Source organism: Columba livia, chromosome 2, assembly GCF_036013475.1.
Source record: "Columba livia isolate bColLiv1 breed racing homer chromosome 2, bColLiv1.pat.W.v2, whole genome shotgun sequence".
In the NCBI taxonomy this organism is placed as follows: Eukaryota; Metazoa; Chordata; class Aves; order Columbiformes; family Columbidae; genus Columba; species Columba livia.
This window is the reverse complement of record NC_088603.1, coordinates 150163784-150182247: the sequence shown is the minus strand read 5'-3', so window position 1 is coordinate 150182247 and position 18464 is coordinate 150163784. Positions and strand designations below refer to the sequence as shown.

Genomic DNA, 18464 nt, shown 5'->3' with positions numbered 1-18464 from the left:
CTCTTTTCTATAAGGATGGCAGAGTGGTGATAGTTAAACATCAAAGGCCTCTAGGGTACCTTTAGGTTGGAACACTATTTAAAAGTTTGTGTAATGCCTTCCTTTTTCCAATACATCCTTAACATATCCTGAGTGGTGGTGACCACCGTTGTGTTGAAAACAGAATGGAAGTGGAGGGCACATGGCACATACTGCAAAGCACTAGGACTAGCTTGAGATGGTCTAATACATGCAGTGTAATAAGGGGGACCTCCCAGAGTAGGTGTAATGGCACAGAGACTGCCAGGTGTTGAACTCTCAGATAAACTAACCTATGTAGCTACGATCTCATGAACATCAATCATAGTGCCTTCAAACCATTTCTGAGCGGGAAAGAATTGTCTTTCTCAGTAATACCTCTTCAATTTGTCCAGAATCTTAACTTTCAAAAAAGTCTGGGAAAAAACAAAACAAACCACAACAAAAACTAACCCTCAAACTAAATAAAACAAAACCAACGAACTCCTCTAATCCAGTAGATCCAGGGTATTTCATACTTGACTTAAAAAACATAAAGAATTAGGTCTGCCAAGAGGCACAGAGCTGCCAAATTTGTTGTCTCGCAAGAATGATAACTGTAGGATAAAGAAGCATACACTCTGTTTTGGAGCTTAGTGTTTTCCCCCTTGCTTTGCTTCTCTTCATAGGATAAATTGTTCTGCCAATCCACAAATTCAATATTCAGTACTACACTAATGCAATCTAGCTATGAATGGCCATGCTCAGTATGGTAATCCCACCAAAACTAATTGAGTATGCTATCCACAATTTCTGCCAGTCACATCGTTGTCTTTGCTTTGTAAAAATGTTTGCAAGAAGATAAAAAATTAAAAAGACTAGGCTTTCAGAAAAAGGTATCCCTTCCTTACAGACTGAAAATTGGAAGAAGCATTTTTGAAAGCTGTCCTTTCAACTTTATCACAATTTGGTTGAAACGTGTCTCTACATGAGAATTTTTACAGATTTAATTAGTTCTTGATGCTTTTTGTGGTTTGCATGAACACCTGACTCTCTGTGCCCCCTCAAAAGGCAAAGAGGAGTCTGTAGCAGAGCCAGGAGATGGTGTCACCTCTCTTTGTGGTGCTTTTCTACACAGAGAATTCAAAACACCAGCACCTGGTCTGAGATGTGGTTATGTCCCTGTATAGCAAAGGACTGCTCTATCACCTCTTAGGTGAAGACTGGCTTATGATGAAAGCTTAAGCCTCCCTGAAACAGGCTGATACAGTAGTTTGTTTTCAGTTAGTCACAGTTCCCCTGGACTGACTGGCTGAGCTGTCTGTTTTGTGACATTTCTAGCATTTTGGAGTAGGAATGGAGGTGCCAGCTGCTACACTGCAACCCTGACTTTGCAACCATGGCTGCGCAACCATGGCGGTGTAACCACAGCTGCTGACTGCTGTGTTTGAGACAGCTGTGATTCAGCATAAGCAACTGGCAGCAAATGAGAAGCTAATTGCTGCAGTGGGGTGCTGGAGGGCTGGAGCAGTCAGTAAGCACGTGCATTTCCATTGCTTCCTTGAAAACTGAAAGAACTGTGTAAATGACAACCAACAAAGCTTACTTCTGCTGCAGAAACAAATTAGAAAATCTCTGATGTGAAGCACAGTGTGTAAGTTGCTTGGAGTTGCTCCCATGTATTTTCATCCTCTGATGCTCGTGCTCCCCTCCATGTCCTGCCCTTCCCCAGTCTGAGCAATGCAAGGCCAAGATGCCAGGCCGGGCTGGCACAGCTCCTGGGAGCCTGCCAGCACCTCTCATGGTGGCTGCAGAGGTTCCTGAGCCTCCTGGCTTGCGCTGGAAGAGGCAAGCACACACCATGCTCAGAGCATGATGACTCCCAGCACGGGACCTGGAAATATTTGTCCACCAGCCAGGTTGTCAGAAGCTTCCCCAGCAAAGCCCATTTATTTTGGGAGCGACACAGACATGCTACCCCATTCACAGCAGAAGCAAATCAGCCTTTGACCAAGGTCACACAGAGACAGGAGAGGGATGTCCCTGCTGCCAAGGGGTCTCTGCAAGTGCCAAGGGGCCACATGGTGAAGAAAGGAAAAGAGATCTCCAGACCAGGTCTCTGGAGAGAGTGCTGAGATGCAGACATGAGTGTAGCCCCTCTGGACAACCCATGTGTGTGACCCTGGTCCTGCACACTGCCCGGACACTCCCTCATCATGTGAAATGCAAACTAACTGCACAACGCACAGAAACTGGCAGGGCCCTGGTGGGTTTTGCAGAAATGACTCTGCAGGTGATGGCAAGTGTGTCTTGGCTGGGCCAGCACAAGCCTGGGCTTGAAGCCTCATCTTTCCGTACAACTTCAAAACTGCACTTTGCCAGGGTCAGGGCTGCTTGGGACCCCACGGTTATCCTGACTCTGCTGGGCAGCTCAGCACAAATGGGGGCTTGGTGAGAACTTGGCTCACAGGGAAATCAAACGCTGCTTTTCTCTGTCTCACTCAATGGGTAAGGAGAAGGAATCAGAAATTATGCTTTTTTTTCCTCAATCCCTCTTCATCCTGTTGTAGTTTAAGCTCCCGAGTTGTGGTGATAGTGAAGGGAAGCTTGTGCTTCAGTTTTCCTGAGGGTTTTGTGCCGTGCTGGGATGTTATGAGAGGGAAATATCTGGCAATGGGTGCAGCACATGGACCCATCCTGAACTCCCAGTGAGTCTGGTGATCACTTCACACTGCATTATTTTCCAGACAAGCACACATAAACAGCTGGTCTTCAGCAGCTGGGCTGATGTCATTTGTGCTTCCACAAGTAAATGTGTTGAGGTTTTTTTGCAGACTTCTGTAGCCATTGTCAGGAACAGCAAGTGTATTCTTTTGGAGTTGCTACACTGTGCAGTGCGAGACAAGACGTTTTTTGTTCTAATAAGCTATATGGGAATGCAAAATTGTCAAGAGAGGTCAATATCCATAAGACTCACCTTTTATTGTCATGTACCTGGCCATCATGCAGCCAAGTCAATGATAACAGTAGGAAATCAGGTAAGACTGTGGCATCCCCCCTGTGGGGGGTCCTGGTTACTTTTAACTGCTTTTCCTGGCCAAACTCAAAACTTCTGCTGCTTCTTGAGCATTTTGTGCTCTTGCTTACCTGTAGTTTTACCATGTTACTCTATGTTCCTGAAGTCAGCCAATAGAAATGACACAGATATAAATGGACAGTTATTTTGACCAAGGACTCACAATTCAGTCATTTGCTAGTGGTTTTTTTCAGTATTCTCCCCTTTCATGGGAGGCCCTGACAGCAAAGATCTGATAGTGATTTTCTATTGCTTTGCTCCTGCTCTGTTAAAGCAAGTGGTTTCACAGCCCTGCTCTGCAATGACAGTAATGCTTTTTCCTTCTGATTCATGTAATAATAAAGTTTTATAAAGATTTCATTTTATTGTCCCTGTGAATATGCCTGGAGCGGAGACTTTTTTTCTACAGAAAACCATTCATTTTCTAGTGGTTCACATTGTATTAGATTCTGCTTTGGTTCTCCTCCTTAAAAGTAGACTTTCCACTTCCTTTCCTCAGATGTTCTTCAGCCATGTGACCAGAATGAGGCAGAGGTCCATCTTCCTCTGTTGCCCCATCTCTACCACTGTGCTGTTGGACATCTGCTGGTAGCATTTATAAACCTTTACAACTTCTTTTGATGTGAAGTTTTGCCTAGTGCTTGAAAACGTAGCACACCCACCTATAACAATGGCCACATGTGTGGGTGACAACAGGCTACTATTTTCTCTGTGACCTGGTGTTTCCTGTCGAAAGCAGCAAGATTTTGGCACCAATACATGTTCCAGGCTAGGGATGGCTTCAGTTTGATCAGCACAACTCTCTGACATGTCTGTACCCAGTCACTCATCTTGATGCGCTCATAGGTTGAATCAGCTACATCTGGAGCCTAGAGCAGGAAGAACCGATCAATGCCCAGCATGCTCCACAACACTAAATTCTGGGGCTCTGTTCTCACTCTGCTACTCAAATTCCAGTGGGTGATGAGTTCCTATCAAAAAACCTGGGCCAGGGTGCCTGAAATCGGGCATTCAGAAATTATTACACCCCAAATTTAATCTGTTTTCAACAGTTTGGGAATATGTCTCTCTGTCTTTAAGGTTTGCCTCCCAGAAGGATAACATCTGTTTCCACCTGAGAAAATTTTTTTGATGCAAAAAACAGTGTTTATTGTCACAAGCCAAATATCTCTAAGCAGGACGTGCCTTTTTAGATCAGCAGTGGTAGGTTATTCTTTCAAAATATTTATGGAATTCCTGGCCAGCCTCCCCATTCCAAGAGCACAATCTTATACCCGCAGATCTTGTATTTGCCAATGGCAACACTCAGATGTTTAATGAGCTATTTGTGGTCAGAAACCAGATGATAGAATTCCAGGCTGTACCAGCTGGATTCGAAATTGAGCCAGCATAATTGCAGACCAGTGTTAAGATAACTACTTAGCATAGGGATCTCTTCTTTTTGTATGAAATAGATAAAAGCCCTTGACAATAACAACAATCCTTGGTATAAACCTCACTCCCTATTAACCACAAAGCCTGTGTCACCATAAACTCGCTTTAAAATGCAAAACCCTAACATCTGGCATGTATATGAGTAGACCAGCCTTGAGTGCTGCTGTATTTTGTCTCTTTAATACTTACTGACAGCTCTACGTCTCCAGCTACTTTGCAGCCATCTGGAAGATCATGAAAAGGTATTTGATTTAGCTTTGTCCCATAAGATAATGCTATCCAGCTCAGCCTGCTTGTGTTGAGTGTAGTCATAGGAAGTTCAAGAGTTGTGGAGGAGTTAGATTGCTTGCATTTTTGCTGCATGGTGCCCTTTTTAGCCCAGACTGCAGGGCTACACAGGGTTAAGGGAATCTTGGTGTTTGGCAATACAAGGGGCTCAGGAATGGCTGTGCTGCAGGGGACCGAAGACCCCAGGGCCAGCAGGGTTGGAGAAGATTGCTATTCACACTGGGATGCAAGAGAAGAAGTGGGACAGGGTCTTTGCAAGGTCCCTGCTCATCCACACTCAGACCAGGACTTGGAGGGGGATGTCATTTCAACCATCTCATCTTAACAGTGCTGCCACCACTGTGCTTGCTTCTGGGGTCCAGAGCCAAGGCTTGGTCCTGGAGCCTGCAGGGGAAGCCTCTGGCAAGGACAGGGTGCTCAAAACACAGTCCAGTGCTTCACACAGCCCATGGCAGCAAGGTCAAACAAGAAGAGTAAGGACAGATGGACACACCAGCTTCCATGCAGGATCAGGCCTACTGCCCTGACACACTGGAAAAATATCAGAACTATCACCTCTATGGCTGTCACAACATACTCCAGTTGTCACCATTCACATCCCACCTTTTGCATGAAATATAATTTTATTTGCTTTTATTGGAGCTCTTAATTTGCAATTCCAAAATTCATGATATGGTGAGATATATTAGGAGAAATAAGATTTCCTCTTCTATTTCAGACAGACTCAACTGCAAAGTAGCACAAATGTGAAAAACAAGTGTTTTCAGAGGGATGTGTGACACATGCTGTGGAAGCAGAGACTGTACGAGATGAAGGCCCAGTGCAGAGGGATATGAGATGAAGATGGACTTGAGGGTTGCTCAGCACCTCTCCACATCACTGTCTTGCACTGCTACATTTAACTAGTGCAGATTCAACCATGTAGTTGTGTTCTCATTTCTTGGTCATCTTAAATACACTTTCGATGGAAAATAGTCCAGGAGTAAAACCCACATGTCTAATTTTAATGTAATTACTCGCATACCTAAATAATTCAGTTATATTTACTGTATACTTAGAACATGAAATTTAGAAGAATACTAAGAGATGCAGTGAGCTAGATGAGATGGGGATGGGATGAAGTGCTTTCAGCCTGCTTTTAGCCATCTGCCTCTATCATCAGTGGAATGAGGAAGAGGCACTTATAGAGCAATTCATCCCATCCAAAATAAGCCTCTAAAATGCTTTTTAAATGTAAAATATTTTCTCTGTGGAAGTTTAACTGGCTTCTGTTTTTCAGAATACTGCAATTACCTGTGTTGTAGACTGGGGGGAACACAGAGGTTCATTGCACAACCTTAACAGGCTGGGTATTAGCAGTACCACGCCAGCTTCCCATAGAAGTGGCCTCTGAGAATGACACAGGTGCCTACATTTCTATTCCCACACCCTGAGCTTGGCCAAGTTATCAGCATTTCTATGATCACTTTTTCTTGCCTTTTGATACTTTAAATTTTGGAAAGAGTCCTCACACTTTTTATGAGTGGAACATGGTCTCAAAGGTCACCTTTACAACATCTAACTGTGGATGAGAGTAGAGGAAGTTTCTATAGCTATTTCAAATTCATAATCACTCATTTTAAGGCCAGGCGGGGTCATTATCAAGCCTTGCATTGTGCGTGACACTGGCTGCAACATTTTCTTCTGTATTCTTAAGCAGGATGGGGATTTTCACATTGACAACTGTGTAAGGTTTTATTCCTTGTTTTCTTTAATCCTCCATTAGTTGTTCCACTCTGCAGCCTTTCTCTTTTCCATTCCTCTTTCTCTCTGCTCGTCAAGCAGAATTCTCTTTGTTCCCTCTCCTTAACAAGTATCATTTGCTGCCACGGTGCCTGTGGCTGAGTCTCCATCTGCCTGTTCGCTCTCCTCCAGTGACCTCCAGCACTTTCAAACTGCAGCTGAAAAAAGTTATTTCCATCTCTGCTTCTACCTCTTCCTGTCACTGACACCTCATTTGTGAGTGTGTGAGACCTCTTTATAGCACACAGAGCTCCTACTGAGAGGTACAGGATGAATTCTGCACATGACACTAAATAAGACAATTTAACCTTTGATTTTATTAAATAAACATTTTATCCCCAAATAGTCATGCCGTTATAAGTTCATTGAAAAAGAGTTCAAATAATTAAATACAAAACTACGCAAAGACTGAACTATACATATATTTTTGTGTACAGATTTCGCTCTTAATGTTTAATCATTTGTCTGTAATAATAAATATTTGACTGACAAATCAGTTTCTGCATAGCATTAAGGAATTTACATTCAAACTCAGTTTTAGGTGCAGAATCAAACTTTCACTGTCAACAAAGTTGCTGCAGTGTGTTAATGACGATATGCATTAAGGCTGTGTCTGAATAAGCAGCCACAGAAGACATTAAAATATTCAAAGAGAGCTCCAGTTTTTCATATTAATAGTTATGTTTTCTTTTTACAAGGAATGAAATGTGTTTCAGGTTGATTTCTGTATGCCGACTTCTATTTTTAACTGAAGCGTGTGTATATGATTGGTTACAATGAGAGACATTACCTATGCTCATCCTACAACTATCCTATGGCTGATAGCACCTGGCAGTGTGTAGATGAAGAGCACGAGGAAGACAATGAGGATAAGCAGAATTATGCCGATGATGATGTACTTCTTGTAATTTCTCCAGATCAGGTGATACAAACACTTGAATGGATTAACAAACCAAGAGAAGGATGTGTCTGGTCGGCTAAAGGGGAAGAAAGAAAAAGAGAAAAATTACATAAAGGCAGATTCAGCTATTTCTAAAGTTACCCCACTACAAAACATATCTTTGAGTCTAAAAATGCCCTTTAACCCCTGGGAACCAGCTAAAGAGTTCAGAGGGAATTTCCATGAGTTTCACATCCCATTGAGTCACCCTTCTTCCATCTGTCCCTGAGCCAAAGCTCCACACACCACTCAATGAAATTCTGGTTCACATTTCGTAACTACTGCAATTTAAGGCAAGATGCATGGTTCAAAATCATGATCATGATAAATCATAAAGAGGAAATGCAGACATCTTGCACTTGAGTTCAAAAGCTTTCTAATCATTGCAAGGAAGTTAGCATTGCAAAAGCAGTAATAAGCCACTACAAAAAAAAATGATTGCTCAGTGATAGTCACGGTGCAACAATAGGCAAAGCCTGCTCAGGTCTGTCATATGGCCCAAAATGGCATATTTTCAGAAAGAAGTTTAAAATAGGCCTCCTGAAGGCAGGAAATGAGATGAAACCCAAAATGTAGGTAGGTGGGCTGGGTACATAAGGAAAAGCCACCTTCTTCTGGTGGAGAATATCTGCACTCCACAATCCTAAGTTTTTTTCCAAATGTTTCCTCATATTGTATTGTCCTCCATGGCCAGAGTTTCTTCACACTGTACAGCAAAACTGGCTGCATACAGTGAGAAAAAACAACATTCTCCTCAGGAAAAACATTGGCGTAGTCTCTCCTCCAGCATGCCACCAGCTTGGGAGGTCACTGTGCCTCTGACTTCCACAGCCCTACCCCTGCGATGAGCTGAGGCAACATCTCTTGGCTTTGTGTGATGGGGTGACCTGACAAGTGTGGTGGTGTGGAGCAACATTAACATCAGCAAAACTGGGTGCAGGTTGTCTTTCCTATCCAATATCACTGCAATTGTGCAGATGGTACAGCAGTAAGAAGAATGAAACTAAGACTGAAGGTCACAAAAGCAACAGCCGTGTCTCATTCCAGAAAGCCGTTCAAGGAATTTAAGCAATGTCTCAGTTATCTAGAGAGCTCAGCATGTGAACTGAATGCCAATGTGACAGAAAGGCTGTAAATCTAAAAGGCCAACTGAGTATCTTCTAATTAAAGACTGTGTTTTATACTGAGGTGGAAATTACTCAGAAATAAATCAACAAATAAGCCCTCCACGTTAAAAGGAATTATTTAAAAATGCATACTCTAAAGAGTAAAACTTACTGAAGCACAGACATGAGTAACAAAACCATTAGTCTGCATGTTCCAACTACTTGAAGGCTTTTCATAACCTTTAAAGACAGGGAAAAAAAATCCAGACTGTTGCTCATTAATTTCTTTTCTTTGCAACATAGCCAAGAGAATTCAGTGCCAGTCAGAGTAGCACATTTGTTATAATAGAGTGAATCTGAAAAAGCATCTTGTCTTGATCAGCAGAGATGAAGAGCTGCATAACCACATGGTGCTTTGGTCAGCAGGAAATTAGTCACTGCACCTTATTTCTCATTTGCTTGTTTGTCTTTAATTTCAAGATATTTAATCTTTTTCCACTTTTGCTCTGGTACATTAAAGAGTGTGCTACTGTCTAGTAGGCCCTAGAATATACTTTTGGTTTTGAAATTATTTTGGCTTTTAATTTAAAAACTTAATTACAGAGATATGGAGGTCCTGACACAAAGCTTCTTGAGGTCCACTTCTTCCTGAAAAGAACTCACTTGAAGTGCAGAAGCAGTTATCTGTTATCTCTCAGCTGATTTTGACTACTCTGAATATATGAACCACATATCCCATCACTCAGGGGCACTGAGCTAGTAAACTTTAATACCAGCTTTACAGAATTGAGGCATGCAGTGTCTTCAGCTGTGAGTTTATTTTCTTTCCAGTGAGTGTCTAGCTAAAATAGTATTTACTATCTACATTCTGATATTGCTTTAGTAACCTTAGGATTTATTTTGTCTGACTTTAAAATGTAGGTCCTCAGCCTGGTCAGCCATGTGAGCTGTCTGCAGGAGGAGAAGAAGGACCTTTTGGAGGACAATCTGTCTCTTTCACAAGCTCCCATCTTTAGATACGTGTGTTAGGTACATGAGCAGCTACAGATGGAGTCTGAATTGCTTGCTTCTGAGATGGGTAATGTCAAGTGAGACTAGCACCAACCTAATTTTAATTTAATTGAGCCATACATCTTTATTAAGAGTAGAACTGAGTTAAGCCTTGTGATGTCTGCGTATTTCATCGTAAAAATCTAGTTGTGTAGCTTCTCTGATTACTCAGTACAAGATCCCTTGGTTTTGTGGCTTCTGTTTCAAAACACCTCCAGGCTGCCTGTGCAGCACAAAAGGGGCCACCAGGCTAGTGGCAACCTTTTGACCCAACAGCACATTTGCAGATAAAATGACCTTGAGGTGAAAACAGAGGGAGCCCTGGAGCCCCAGGCTGTCTGGGGTGCATGGGATGGACCTGAAAAAATGAGAGGAAAATGAGACGGTGTCTTTGTGCATCTTGTTGACAACCTTCTGGAGGTGTTATCTTTCTATCACACACTGCACTCTCTCTTAAAACTGCCCAGGCTAATTGCTTCCTACCAGACATATTTCAGAACTATCCCAGTCCTCTCTTCTAAGACAGTGCTTTAGGTTCCAGTACTGGGAATTCTTCAGACAGACATCTGCCAGGTATAGCTCATCCTACTTTTGGGTAAGGATGTTGGGTGAAATGATTGAATAAAGTCTTTCCAAGGCTAATTTTCAATAAGTCTCTGATACCGGTAAATTTCAAGCAAAATTTATATCCTTTTTAGGGACACTGGCAAGTCCAGCTTTATGCTGTTTTCTCCTTTTTCTTGTTTATCCTGAGATATATATCAAACCAACAAAATTAATCAAAGTGCAATGATTGCCATTATGATTAGCAATTGATTTTTAGAAGCTTTGGTTGCAGGAAATATAACATCAATTTCTGTCTTTTTTGTGGGTGTGTGTGTTTTGTTTGTTCGTTTGTTTTATAATCTAGCTCATTACTTTAGTAGAACAAAGTATTTGAGCCAAAATAGATTAGAAGCAAAAATCTCAGCTGATAATATTTTTTAAATGTGACAAATACTGAAAGATAAAACGCTCCTTCTAGATTACCTGCCTTTGTTAAACCACTTCAAATTTCCTCATTAAAAAGTCTTATGATGAAAAATAAGCATCTTCATTTTTTGATTATGAAGTACAAAAATCTAAATCTGGATTTGTAAAAGCTGCATCATTCCTGTATGACCTGATTTTCATACTATATGTGCCTTTACCTGCAAGTGATTAATTAAGGCAAAAATAACCAGATGTATGCAGAGGTCAGGTTTCCATGGATATGTAGCAACTAAGACACCCCTAAATGTGTGCAGGTAATTCTTAGAATCACAGAATAATTTAGGTTGGAAAAGCCTCCTAATATCACTGAGTCTAACCGTAAGCCTATCACACTAAACCATGTCCCTAAGCACCACATCCACAAGCCTTTTAAACACCTAAAGGGATGGTGACTCAGCCACTCCCTAGGCAGCCTGTTCCAGTGCTTGATAATCCTTTTGGTGAAGAATTTTTTCCTAATATCCTAAATTCTCATTTCTTAATACTAAAACTCTATCTCCTAATGGACACAAATTAAAAAAAAAAAAAAATAAAAGCAGGAAATAATTCATACAGTCATTTTAAAGCATGTAAACATTAATGGCTTATAGTTATCCTGTTCATATAATAAGTATCATCCATCTATACATAAGTTTTGATGGTCTAAGAGGTTATCACGTGCCAGGTCAGCTATGGAATGAGCCCACATGTGAACTATAGTTGAGAACAAATGAGCAGATTTATTTCAGCTTGCAGAGAAAGACATTTCAGCTAACCTGGAAGGTGCTGCCAGCTATGAGTGCCAGGAGCCAGCCCCATCAGGAGGAAGCCTGGTGATGCACAAGTTCACCAAATGTCTCACTCAAGGTTATAGCGGTAAAGAGGAGAAAAGCCAAGAAAGAGGCAAGGAGACCTGCTCTTCCTTGTCTCTTGCTGAACACCCCTTCCCCAGCTTGCTTAGTCAGTATGCTCCTACTCACTTGGGTTTTTCCAAGGGTTCAGGCTCCTTTCGAGCTTTGCCTACTGGATTCTTCTCAGCTTCTTCTGCTGTGACTAAGTGAAACTCAGCTTCCACTTTGCCCTGTATCAGAGAGATGAAATGTAAGCATCCAGTCCTGTGATATTATAGTTAAAACACAGCAGGATTCAGCTGGTGGAAAAATTATGAAACCAGCTGAGGATGAAGGAATTTAATTAAAGAAAATAAGATAAAGTCTTTTCAGATAAAGAGAAAGCCCAAAGAAAACCCAAGCATCAAATTCCTGACTTGTGCTCAGGGACTGCAAGGAAAGAGAGGCAGTATGGATTTTTTCCAGACGTATCTTTTCTCCTTCCTAAATTACAACACAATTCATCTGAGCAGAGCTGTCTTCTATCTAGCACACATTCTGGCACAGCTCAACTGTCGAGCTGGAAGCTGTGCTGCTGGTTTGGACAAGGTACAGTCCATCAATGGGAGGAAATTCAGCCAGACATCAGTGCTGGAGCAGTTGAGCTGTGGGGTCTGAGCTTGCAAAAGAAAAATGGCTAGAAATAAGATCTGTATGCACAAAATGCCATGTAGTTTTAGGGCTCTGTTCAGGCTAAAAGAATGGGAGTCTCACAGTGAATTCAGAGTTAATTTTCTTGATGGATGGCCAGAAGATGGTACTCAGAGTTGTGACAAAAGGGCAAATTTGTTCAGCACTGACTTACCAATAATACGTAGAATTCAAAAAAGTCATAAGGGAATATAACTGCTGCTTTACTGCTTTTTTTCATTGTGGCAAGCCATTAAAACTTGTTGAGTGGCCAATCAAATATTACCACTTATGAAAGATCATGCCAGCTACACCCTGCAGTAGAAACATGTCATCTGCTTTATGTTCTGTTGCCTGTAGACATACCCCAGAGACCACGTGCAGAGTTAATTACTGGGGTTCGTACTTCATGCCTAGATACACACACTGCACCCAAGCAGCAGAAGAGCAGAGCTGTCTTCCATGTACACTGAGGAACCCTGTGCCTCTGTAACAGTACAAAGGAGCCTTTAAGAGGGGGGTAAAGGAGAAGTTCTGTTTAACACCAAAAACACCAGTGTTGCTCCAGATTATGCACAGAAAGCAATACAACATTATGAAGAGAAGCTGCAGGCAGAAAATACTGAGATAAGTGGCCAGGTACACACTGAGTGAGATTTACACTCTGCTGCCAGACTTGCTAAGCTAGAGGCTTTGGGTAAATGAAAATTTTTGTGTCAGAATTTCTGTTCTTTTTAAGAGGATACTTCTAACTTAAAAAGTCTTGTAGAGTTTGGGGGAAATTGTCATTATCCGTTGCATTCCTTTATACCAATTGTATCCTGCCACTAAACTAAAAAATCCTGGCTTAATGGACACACTTCAATAGGAAGAGGGACTGTGCTCATTCTGCTTGATACATGTCACTAGCAAGGAGTATAATGGTAGACTCCAAAATCAGTTCCTTCAACCTGTTTTGTTTGTTTGTTTGTTTGTTTTCTCAAGTGGGAAATAAATAGAAAATAAGTAAATAAGAGCGTGAGATTCCTTCCAGGATTTCCTCAACTAACATAACGTTGGCTGAAAATGCCTGATCTTCCACTCTACCCATCCAGCATGCTGGGAGATGAACAGTGGAAGAAAGCAACGAAAAAGTATAAGGTGAGGAACCCTGTGCCTCTGTAACAGTACAAAGGAGCCTTTAAGAGTGGGGTAAAGGAGAAGTTTTGTTTAACACCAGCTTGGGATTTAACACTAGCTTGGGATTGTCTGAACCAAGTATATGGGGGAATCACTGAAGACTTTGGGCAAGTCCTATGGATGTGATGGTTGCTCTTTAGAGGCCATATCCAACACTAGCATCTGACTGTCCCAGGATCTCAGCACAGCACATCAGCCCCAGAGAAAAGCTGTTCATCTGTAGTGTGTTTCCTACCGTGAGCTCCCCAGCCTTGACAAAAGGCCACCAGCCTCTGACACGCTTCTGATGAAAGATGGAGATCTTGTTTTCTTCACTTGCTGCCACAACCATGCCCAGGTCACAGCTCTTGGCTGTCTTTGCTGCTCGAGGGAAGCCATTCAGGTTCAGTTCAAGAGTGCCTGGAGGGAGAAGTGACGTGACAACACTCAGAGACTAGACAGACATGAAGGAATTCAAACAGCAGCTTCCAGATAGACACATGGAGCAATGCAGCAGCTTGGGCCCAAGCTTCATAGCTGGGGATCTCTCTGCACTGTCAGTCATCCATTTGTATTGCCCTGGCATTGTCTCAGAGGAGTTTCTAAATATTCCCTCCCCAACAAAAGTATAAGTTTGCAATGTGGTTCTTCAGAGAAAGACAGGCAAATATTGGGTGTCAGACACTACTTTGTACATACCTTCACAAAATGCAGCTCTGGTGAGACCTCAGGTGAAGTAAAGGCAGATCCATTGCATACTTACCCAAGAAATCATCTGAAGAGAGTCTTTCGAAGTCCCACACCTGTAGCACCAGCTCAGCTGGTATCTTGCGCTCTGTCTTTTCCAAAGAAAATATGTTTTCTCTTTTACTAACCACCATTTGTTTCTCTGCTGGGAGATAGTGGAATGGGAACACAAAGCGCCAGTTGAAGTTGCCCTCTCCTGTCAAGGAGTTGTAATGTACATCTGTCTCCTGCTTGTCTTCTTCCAGGCCCTTTATCCACCTATGGCAAGCACATAGTGGAATACATTGCCATCACCAGAGGAACTGGAGTTGCAGTTGTCACTATTAGGTTACAGGTATGATTATTTACTAATTCCTCCCTAATCAGTAGGAGGTAACATACCATTCAGGACTGTGACATGCAGTGACAGCCCTGGCTCGGGGATCTCAGCTGCCTCCCAGCCATGGCACCGGCTGCAGCAATGGACAGTGTTGATCAAACGCTGAGTGTCAGAATGTGATTTTTATTTAGATCAGATTCCAAAATATTAGCTGGCCACCTGCTGTTGGTAAAACACCTATTGTGTTTCGGACAGGCAACAGTCATTTATCCACTACTAATCACCTTGCATTCATATTGTGCCACACTAATAAATTCTGTGTCAATGTTCCAAGGCTGATTTAAGTGCTCAGTATTAGGGTCTAAATTGTTTGGAGTTGCTGTTTGAAGGTATAAACATGGCATAAGTATGGCTGGTGAAGTTCCTGTGTTTTTTCTTGTGATTTCCTCTTGGTTTCTGCTACAGTGTGCACAACATTTGATGTGCAATGCTATGGCACAAAACTACACTTTCCTGAACATAATCTTCTCTTCTGAAGAGCTCTATGGAGGTAATGATCCAGCTAGGCATATTTTAGTTCTGAAGATGATTTATCACAGCTTGAGTAAAGATTAGCATTTTTGCACTGCATCCAAAGATTGGCCTCTCCCCTGCAAGCCCCATTATTTCAAAAAGAAATAGAGAAAACCAGTAACAATCCCAAGAATGGCACTGCCCCCAGTGCAAATTCATGCCTGTCGATGGATTCAGTGCTGCATGCACTGTCTGAGCATAATGAGATTTATGTCTTCATCATTAAGGCACAGAAGTTAAAGTTATCCGCTCTTGGCTTTGCCTGTCAGATCACTCTGGCACTGATAGTGATGTTATCACACAGCTCAGCACAAAGGCTGGATCCCTGTTTATTTCTTCAATTTCATGCTCTCGGGGCTACTCTGCTGCTGCTCCGAACACGTTAGTTTATTGCTAAGCTGGATATTTCTTTGTGAACACTGCAAGGAGAGGTTCGCTCAGCCAGTGTGTGCAACAGCTGCACTTGCAGAACATTGGAGGTCACATGGTTGCATTAGTGTAAGCATCACCCGGGCTAATGTCACCTGCTCCAAAGGAGTGGTGCCACCCCTGGTGCCCCACACAGGCTGGTCAGAGCTAACACAGGTTTCTCTGGTAAAGTGCACGTAGATGTGCCCTACAGAGAAGCAAGCTGCTGCCAGACTGCCCTGTCCTTATGCTTACTTTGGATTTCTTCTTATATTCGCATGACTTTCAGAATCTGCAAAGTGGAAAACATCCTCCCTTCCCTGCTTCATCAGTCCCAGTGCTTCACCCTCCAGATCCTTGCATTTGGTCATCAGCAATGCTGCAGCAGATTTTTAGGTAAATTCATTTTCCCATTTGCCTAGCACTCTACAAATTCAGATTTTTCCAGGACTCCACAATGACACAATTCATAACAATTCATATTAGCATAATAATCTCAAGCTAGTAGTGAAACACAGCAAGAAATCCAAGACCAGCCTCACACCTGAGATTTCCAATACTTCCCACCACCATGTATGCCATAATTTCCCCCCACCCCTCTCTGGTACCTGCATTCAAAGCCTGCTCAGAAGCAGAAAGTGCAAAGCAGTACTCCAAACAAGCAAGATTAAGAGGTAACTTGCTACAGTCTCAGGAAAGAGCTGGTTTGAGTGTTAAGCTTCCCCTTCGCTCACTCTCTTTTCATTGTTTTTATATGATTTATATGACTATCCCAGTAACATCTGCAAAGCTGTGACAGATATTTTGTCTGCAGCAGGAAGGAGATGGAGAGAGAAAGTGCCCATGTGATGTTCTACCCAGCATAGCCATGGTCACCCACACACACACCCTCCCCACATAAGGTTAGAAAATAATTCCAATAGAAATAGCCTGGAAAACACCTGCTTTCTTCTTTTTAATGTGCTTATAATTGCCTTTTCTCTGATTATGTAAAACATCTCTGCATCTCTGTAAGCTCTTACATTTCAAGTTCTGTAAGTGTTTGATCCCTGTTTGCTAAACTGTGGGCTTGGTTCTCTTCTTGTGTCATCTCTTCCTGCACAGGAAGTAACAACTAATGTCATTTTACAGTTAAGAGGAAAAAAGAAACAAAACAAGGCAAAACAAAACAAAACAAGAAAAAGAAGGAGTATCCAATATAGATGAGTAATTTGGGCAGGCGTTTAAAAGCAAAGTGCCAAGGTCACAGAAAGAGCTTATTGGATATTCTCACAACATAATTTTTTCGTATGATTTTTGAATGAAATGTTACATGTTCTTTTGAAGCCAAGTCCTTCAGAACTTACCCTTTTACATAGATATCACTTGATTTTTGCCCTGTAAAGATATTTTCATCTTCTAGAATTACATCCTCTGTATTCCAGATTATTACCCTCAGTTCATAGCTGAAAAAGAAAAGAGAGCAGGCCTGTGTATACTCAAGCTCTGGTCAGACACTAACGTAAACCTCTACCAAACCATGCTGGTATAAAGTGAGAAATGTTGTATTTGTGCAAACTCTTAAAATAGCATCAGCCTCAGGTCTCCTCTGTTTACAAAAGTCTAGTGATAGAGTGGGGATGGTGCCTCCTCTCGGCTCTCAGAATGTGCTGGACAACAGTGGGGTCACTGCCAGCTTCAATGGAATGGAAAATTCCTTGCTTCTTATGTGCCTGTTCCTTTTCAACTCTTATCACAAAAATGCTGCAGGGAAACAAGGCAAAGTTGATCTGAACAACATCATCAGAACAGTCTCCAAAACAGTGAGCAGCTTGCTAATAAAAAACCAGAGGTCCCTGGGAAGTGCTTTTCAGAAGAAATGCCTAAAAACATTGTATTGGGTGAAATCTGGTGCATTAAAAGGGAAGAGGAGTATTGTTTAGAGATATTGTCATTCAAGCAAGTGCAATCATCTTTAGAAACAGCAGTAAAAGGAATTAAAGCTTTCCCATCCTTTCCACTCCCTCTATACAGATATTTATGGTGGCCTTCCAAAGCTCTAGAACCTTGAACTGAAATACCAGTGTTGCAGGTGACATAAAAAATCGATACTCAAAAATTTAGGTATGCTTTGAGTCATTGCATGAACTGCAAAGAAACAAACAATTTAATAAATAAGAAACAACCACATGCACCAGCATGATTTTTCTGATATGATGTTGTCTTGGAAATAACCTCAGTCTCAGGTGTGAAACACTTTACTCCAGAAGTTATCAGATACCCTAGATGATGAAGCTCTTAAAATGTCAACCATGGAAACCAAGCCTCTGTGCTAGCCAAAGAAACTTTCATCTGCAATGTTCTGTCAGATCCTTGTTCAGTCAAAGATCATCAACGAGAAACATTTTCAGAAAGTGTTTGAAGTCTTATGGAGCCTGGAGCCTGTTTTGCTGCAGCAAATATGCATTTCTCAGCAAAATGTGTAAGTTGTGTTTGCATAATTACTTTCTTTTTCATAATTAATGGTTCAACAGTATTTGTCCCTGCTTTTGCAGACTACAAAAATGGTAGCAGCAATTTGGTTTTCTGAATATGATTAGTTTTAAATCTTTTTGGAGGGGAAAATGCTTATTTTTAAGGAACTTTATATGCAGAAAGTTGTGGTCTGAAGAAAGTAATTGTTACATAGACTTTTTGTCAGGTCTTGGATTTTGTAAAAGGAAAGGAAAAGAAACAAGTTTTTATTACACTGTTTCTTGTTCAAATATAAATAATACAGGAATAGTACCTGATGCTGCTTCAGACATAAAATTCTCAGGAAAGGCCTTGCTAAAATATTGGAATAAAGTTGATAAAGAGTGGTCTGAGAACTCTGTTGCTTATTTTTGTGTTTCCTTTACAAACATTCAGTTAGCTTGAAGAACTATGTGTAGTGTTGCATAAAAAGTGGCATGAGTATTTGTGTGAGATTCTAGAGAAAATTTTTCCAAATGTGTCTTTTTTAACTGTTGCTGCTCGATGTGTTTCTTGATCTTATCTTTGAATGCACTGCTGGGAGTCCAATAGGTGTAATACT

The 18464-nt window shown here is 41.6% G+C and overlaps 1 protein-coding gene across 1 annotated transcript in view; it reads right to left on the bottom strand.

Moving 5' to 3' along the window:
- Positions 1-5590: 5590 nt before the first annotated feature.
- FER1L6 (fer-1 like family member 6) overlaps positions 5591-18464 on the bottom strand; it is a 98060-nt gene continuing 85186 nt past the window's right edge. Inside the window, exons 37-41 of the mRNA XM_065054349.1 lie at positions 16756-16854; positions 14126-14367; positions 13619-13782; positions 11665-11765; positions 5591-7554 (exon numbers count right to left, since the gene is read on the bottom strand). Coding sequence (XP_064910421.1) covers positions 7374-7554; positions 11665-11765; positions 13619-13782; positions 14126-14367; positions 16756-16854 — 787 coding nt within the window. The 3' untranslated portion in view covers positions 5591-7373. The remainder of the gene's footprint in view (positions 7555-11664; positions 11766-13618; positions 13783-14125; positions 14368-16755; positions 16855-18464) is intronic.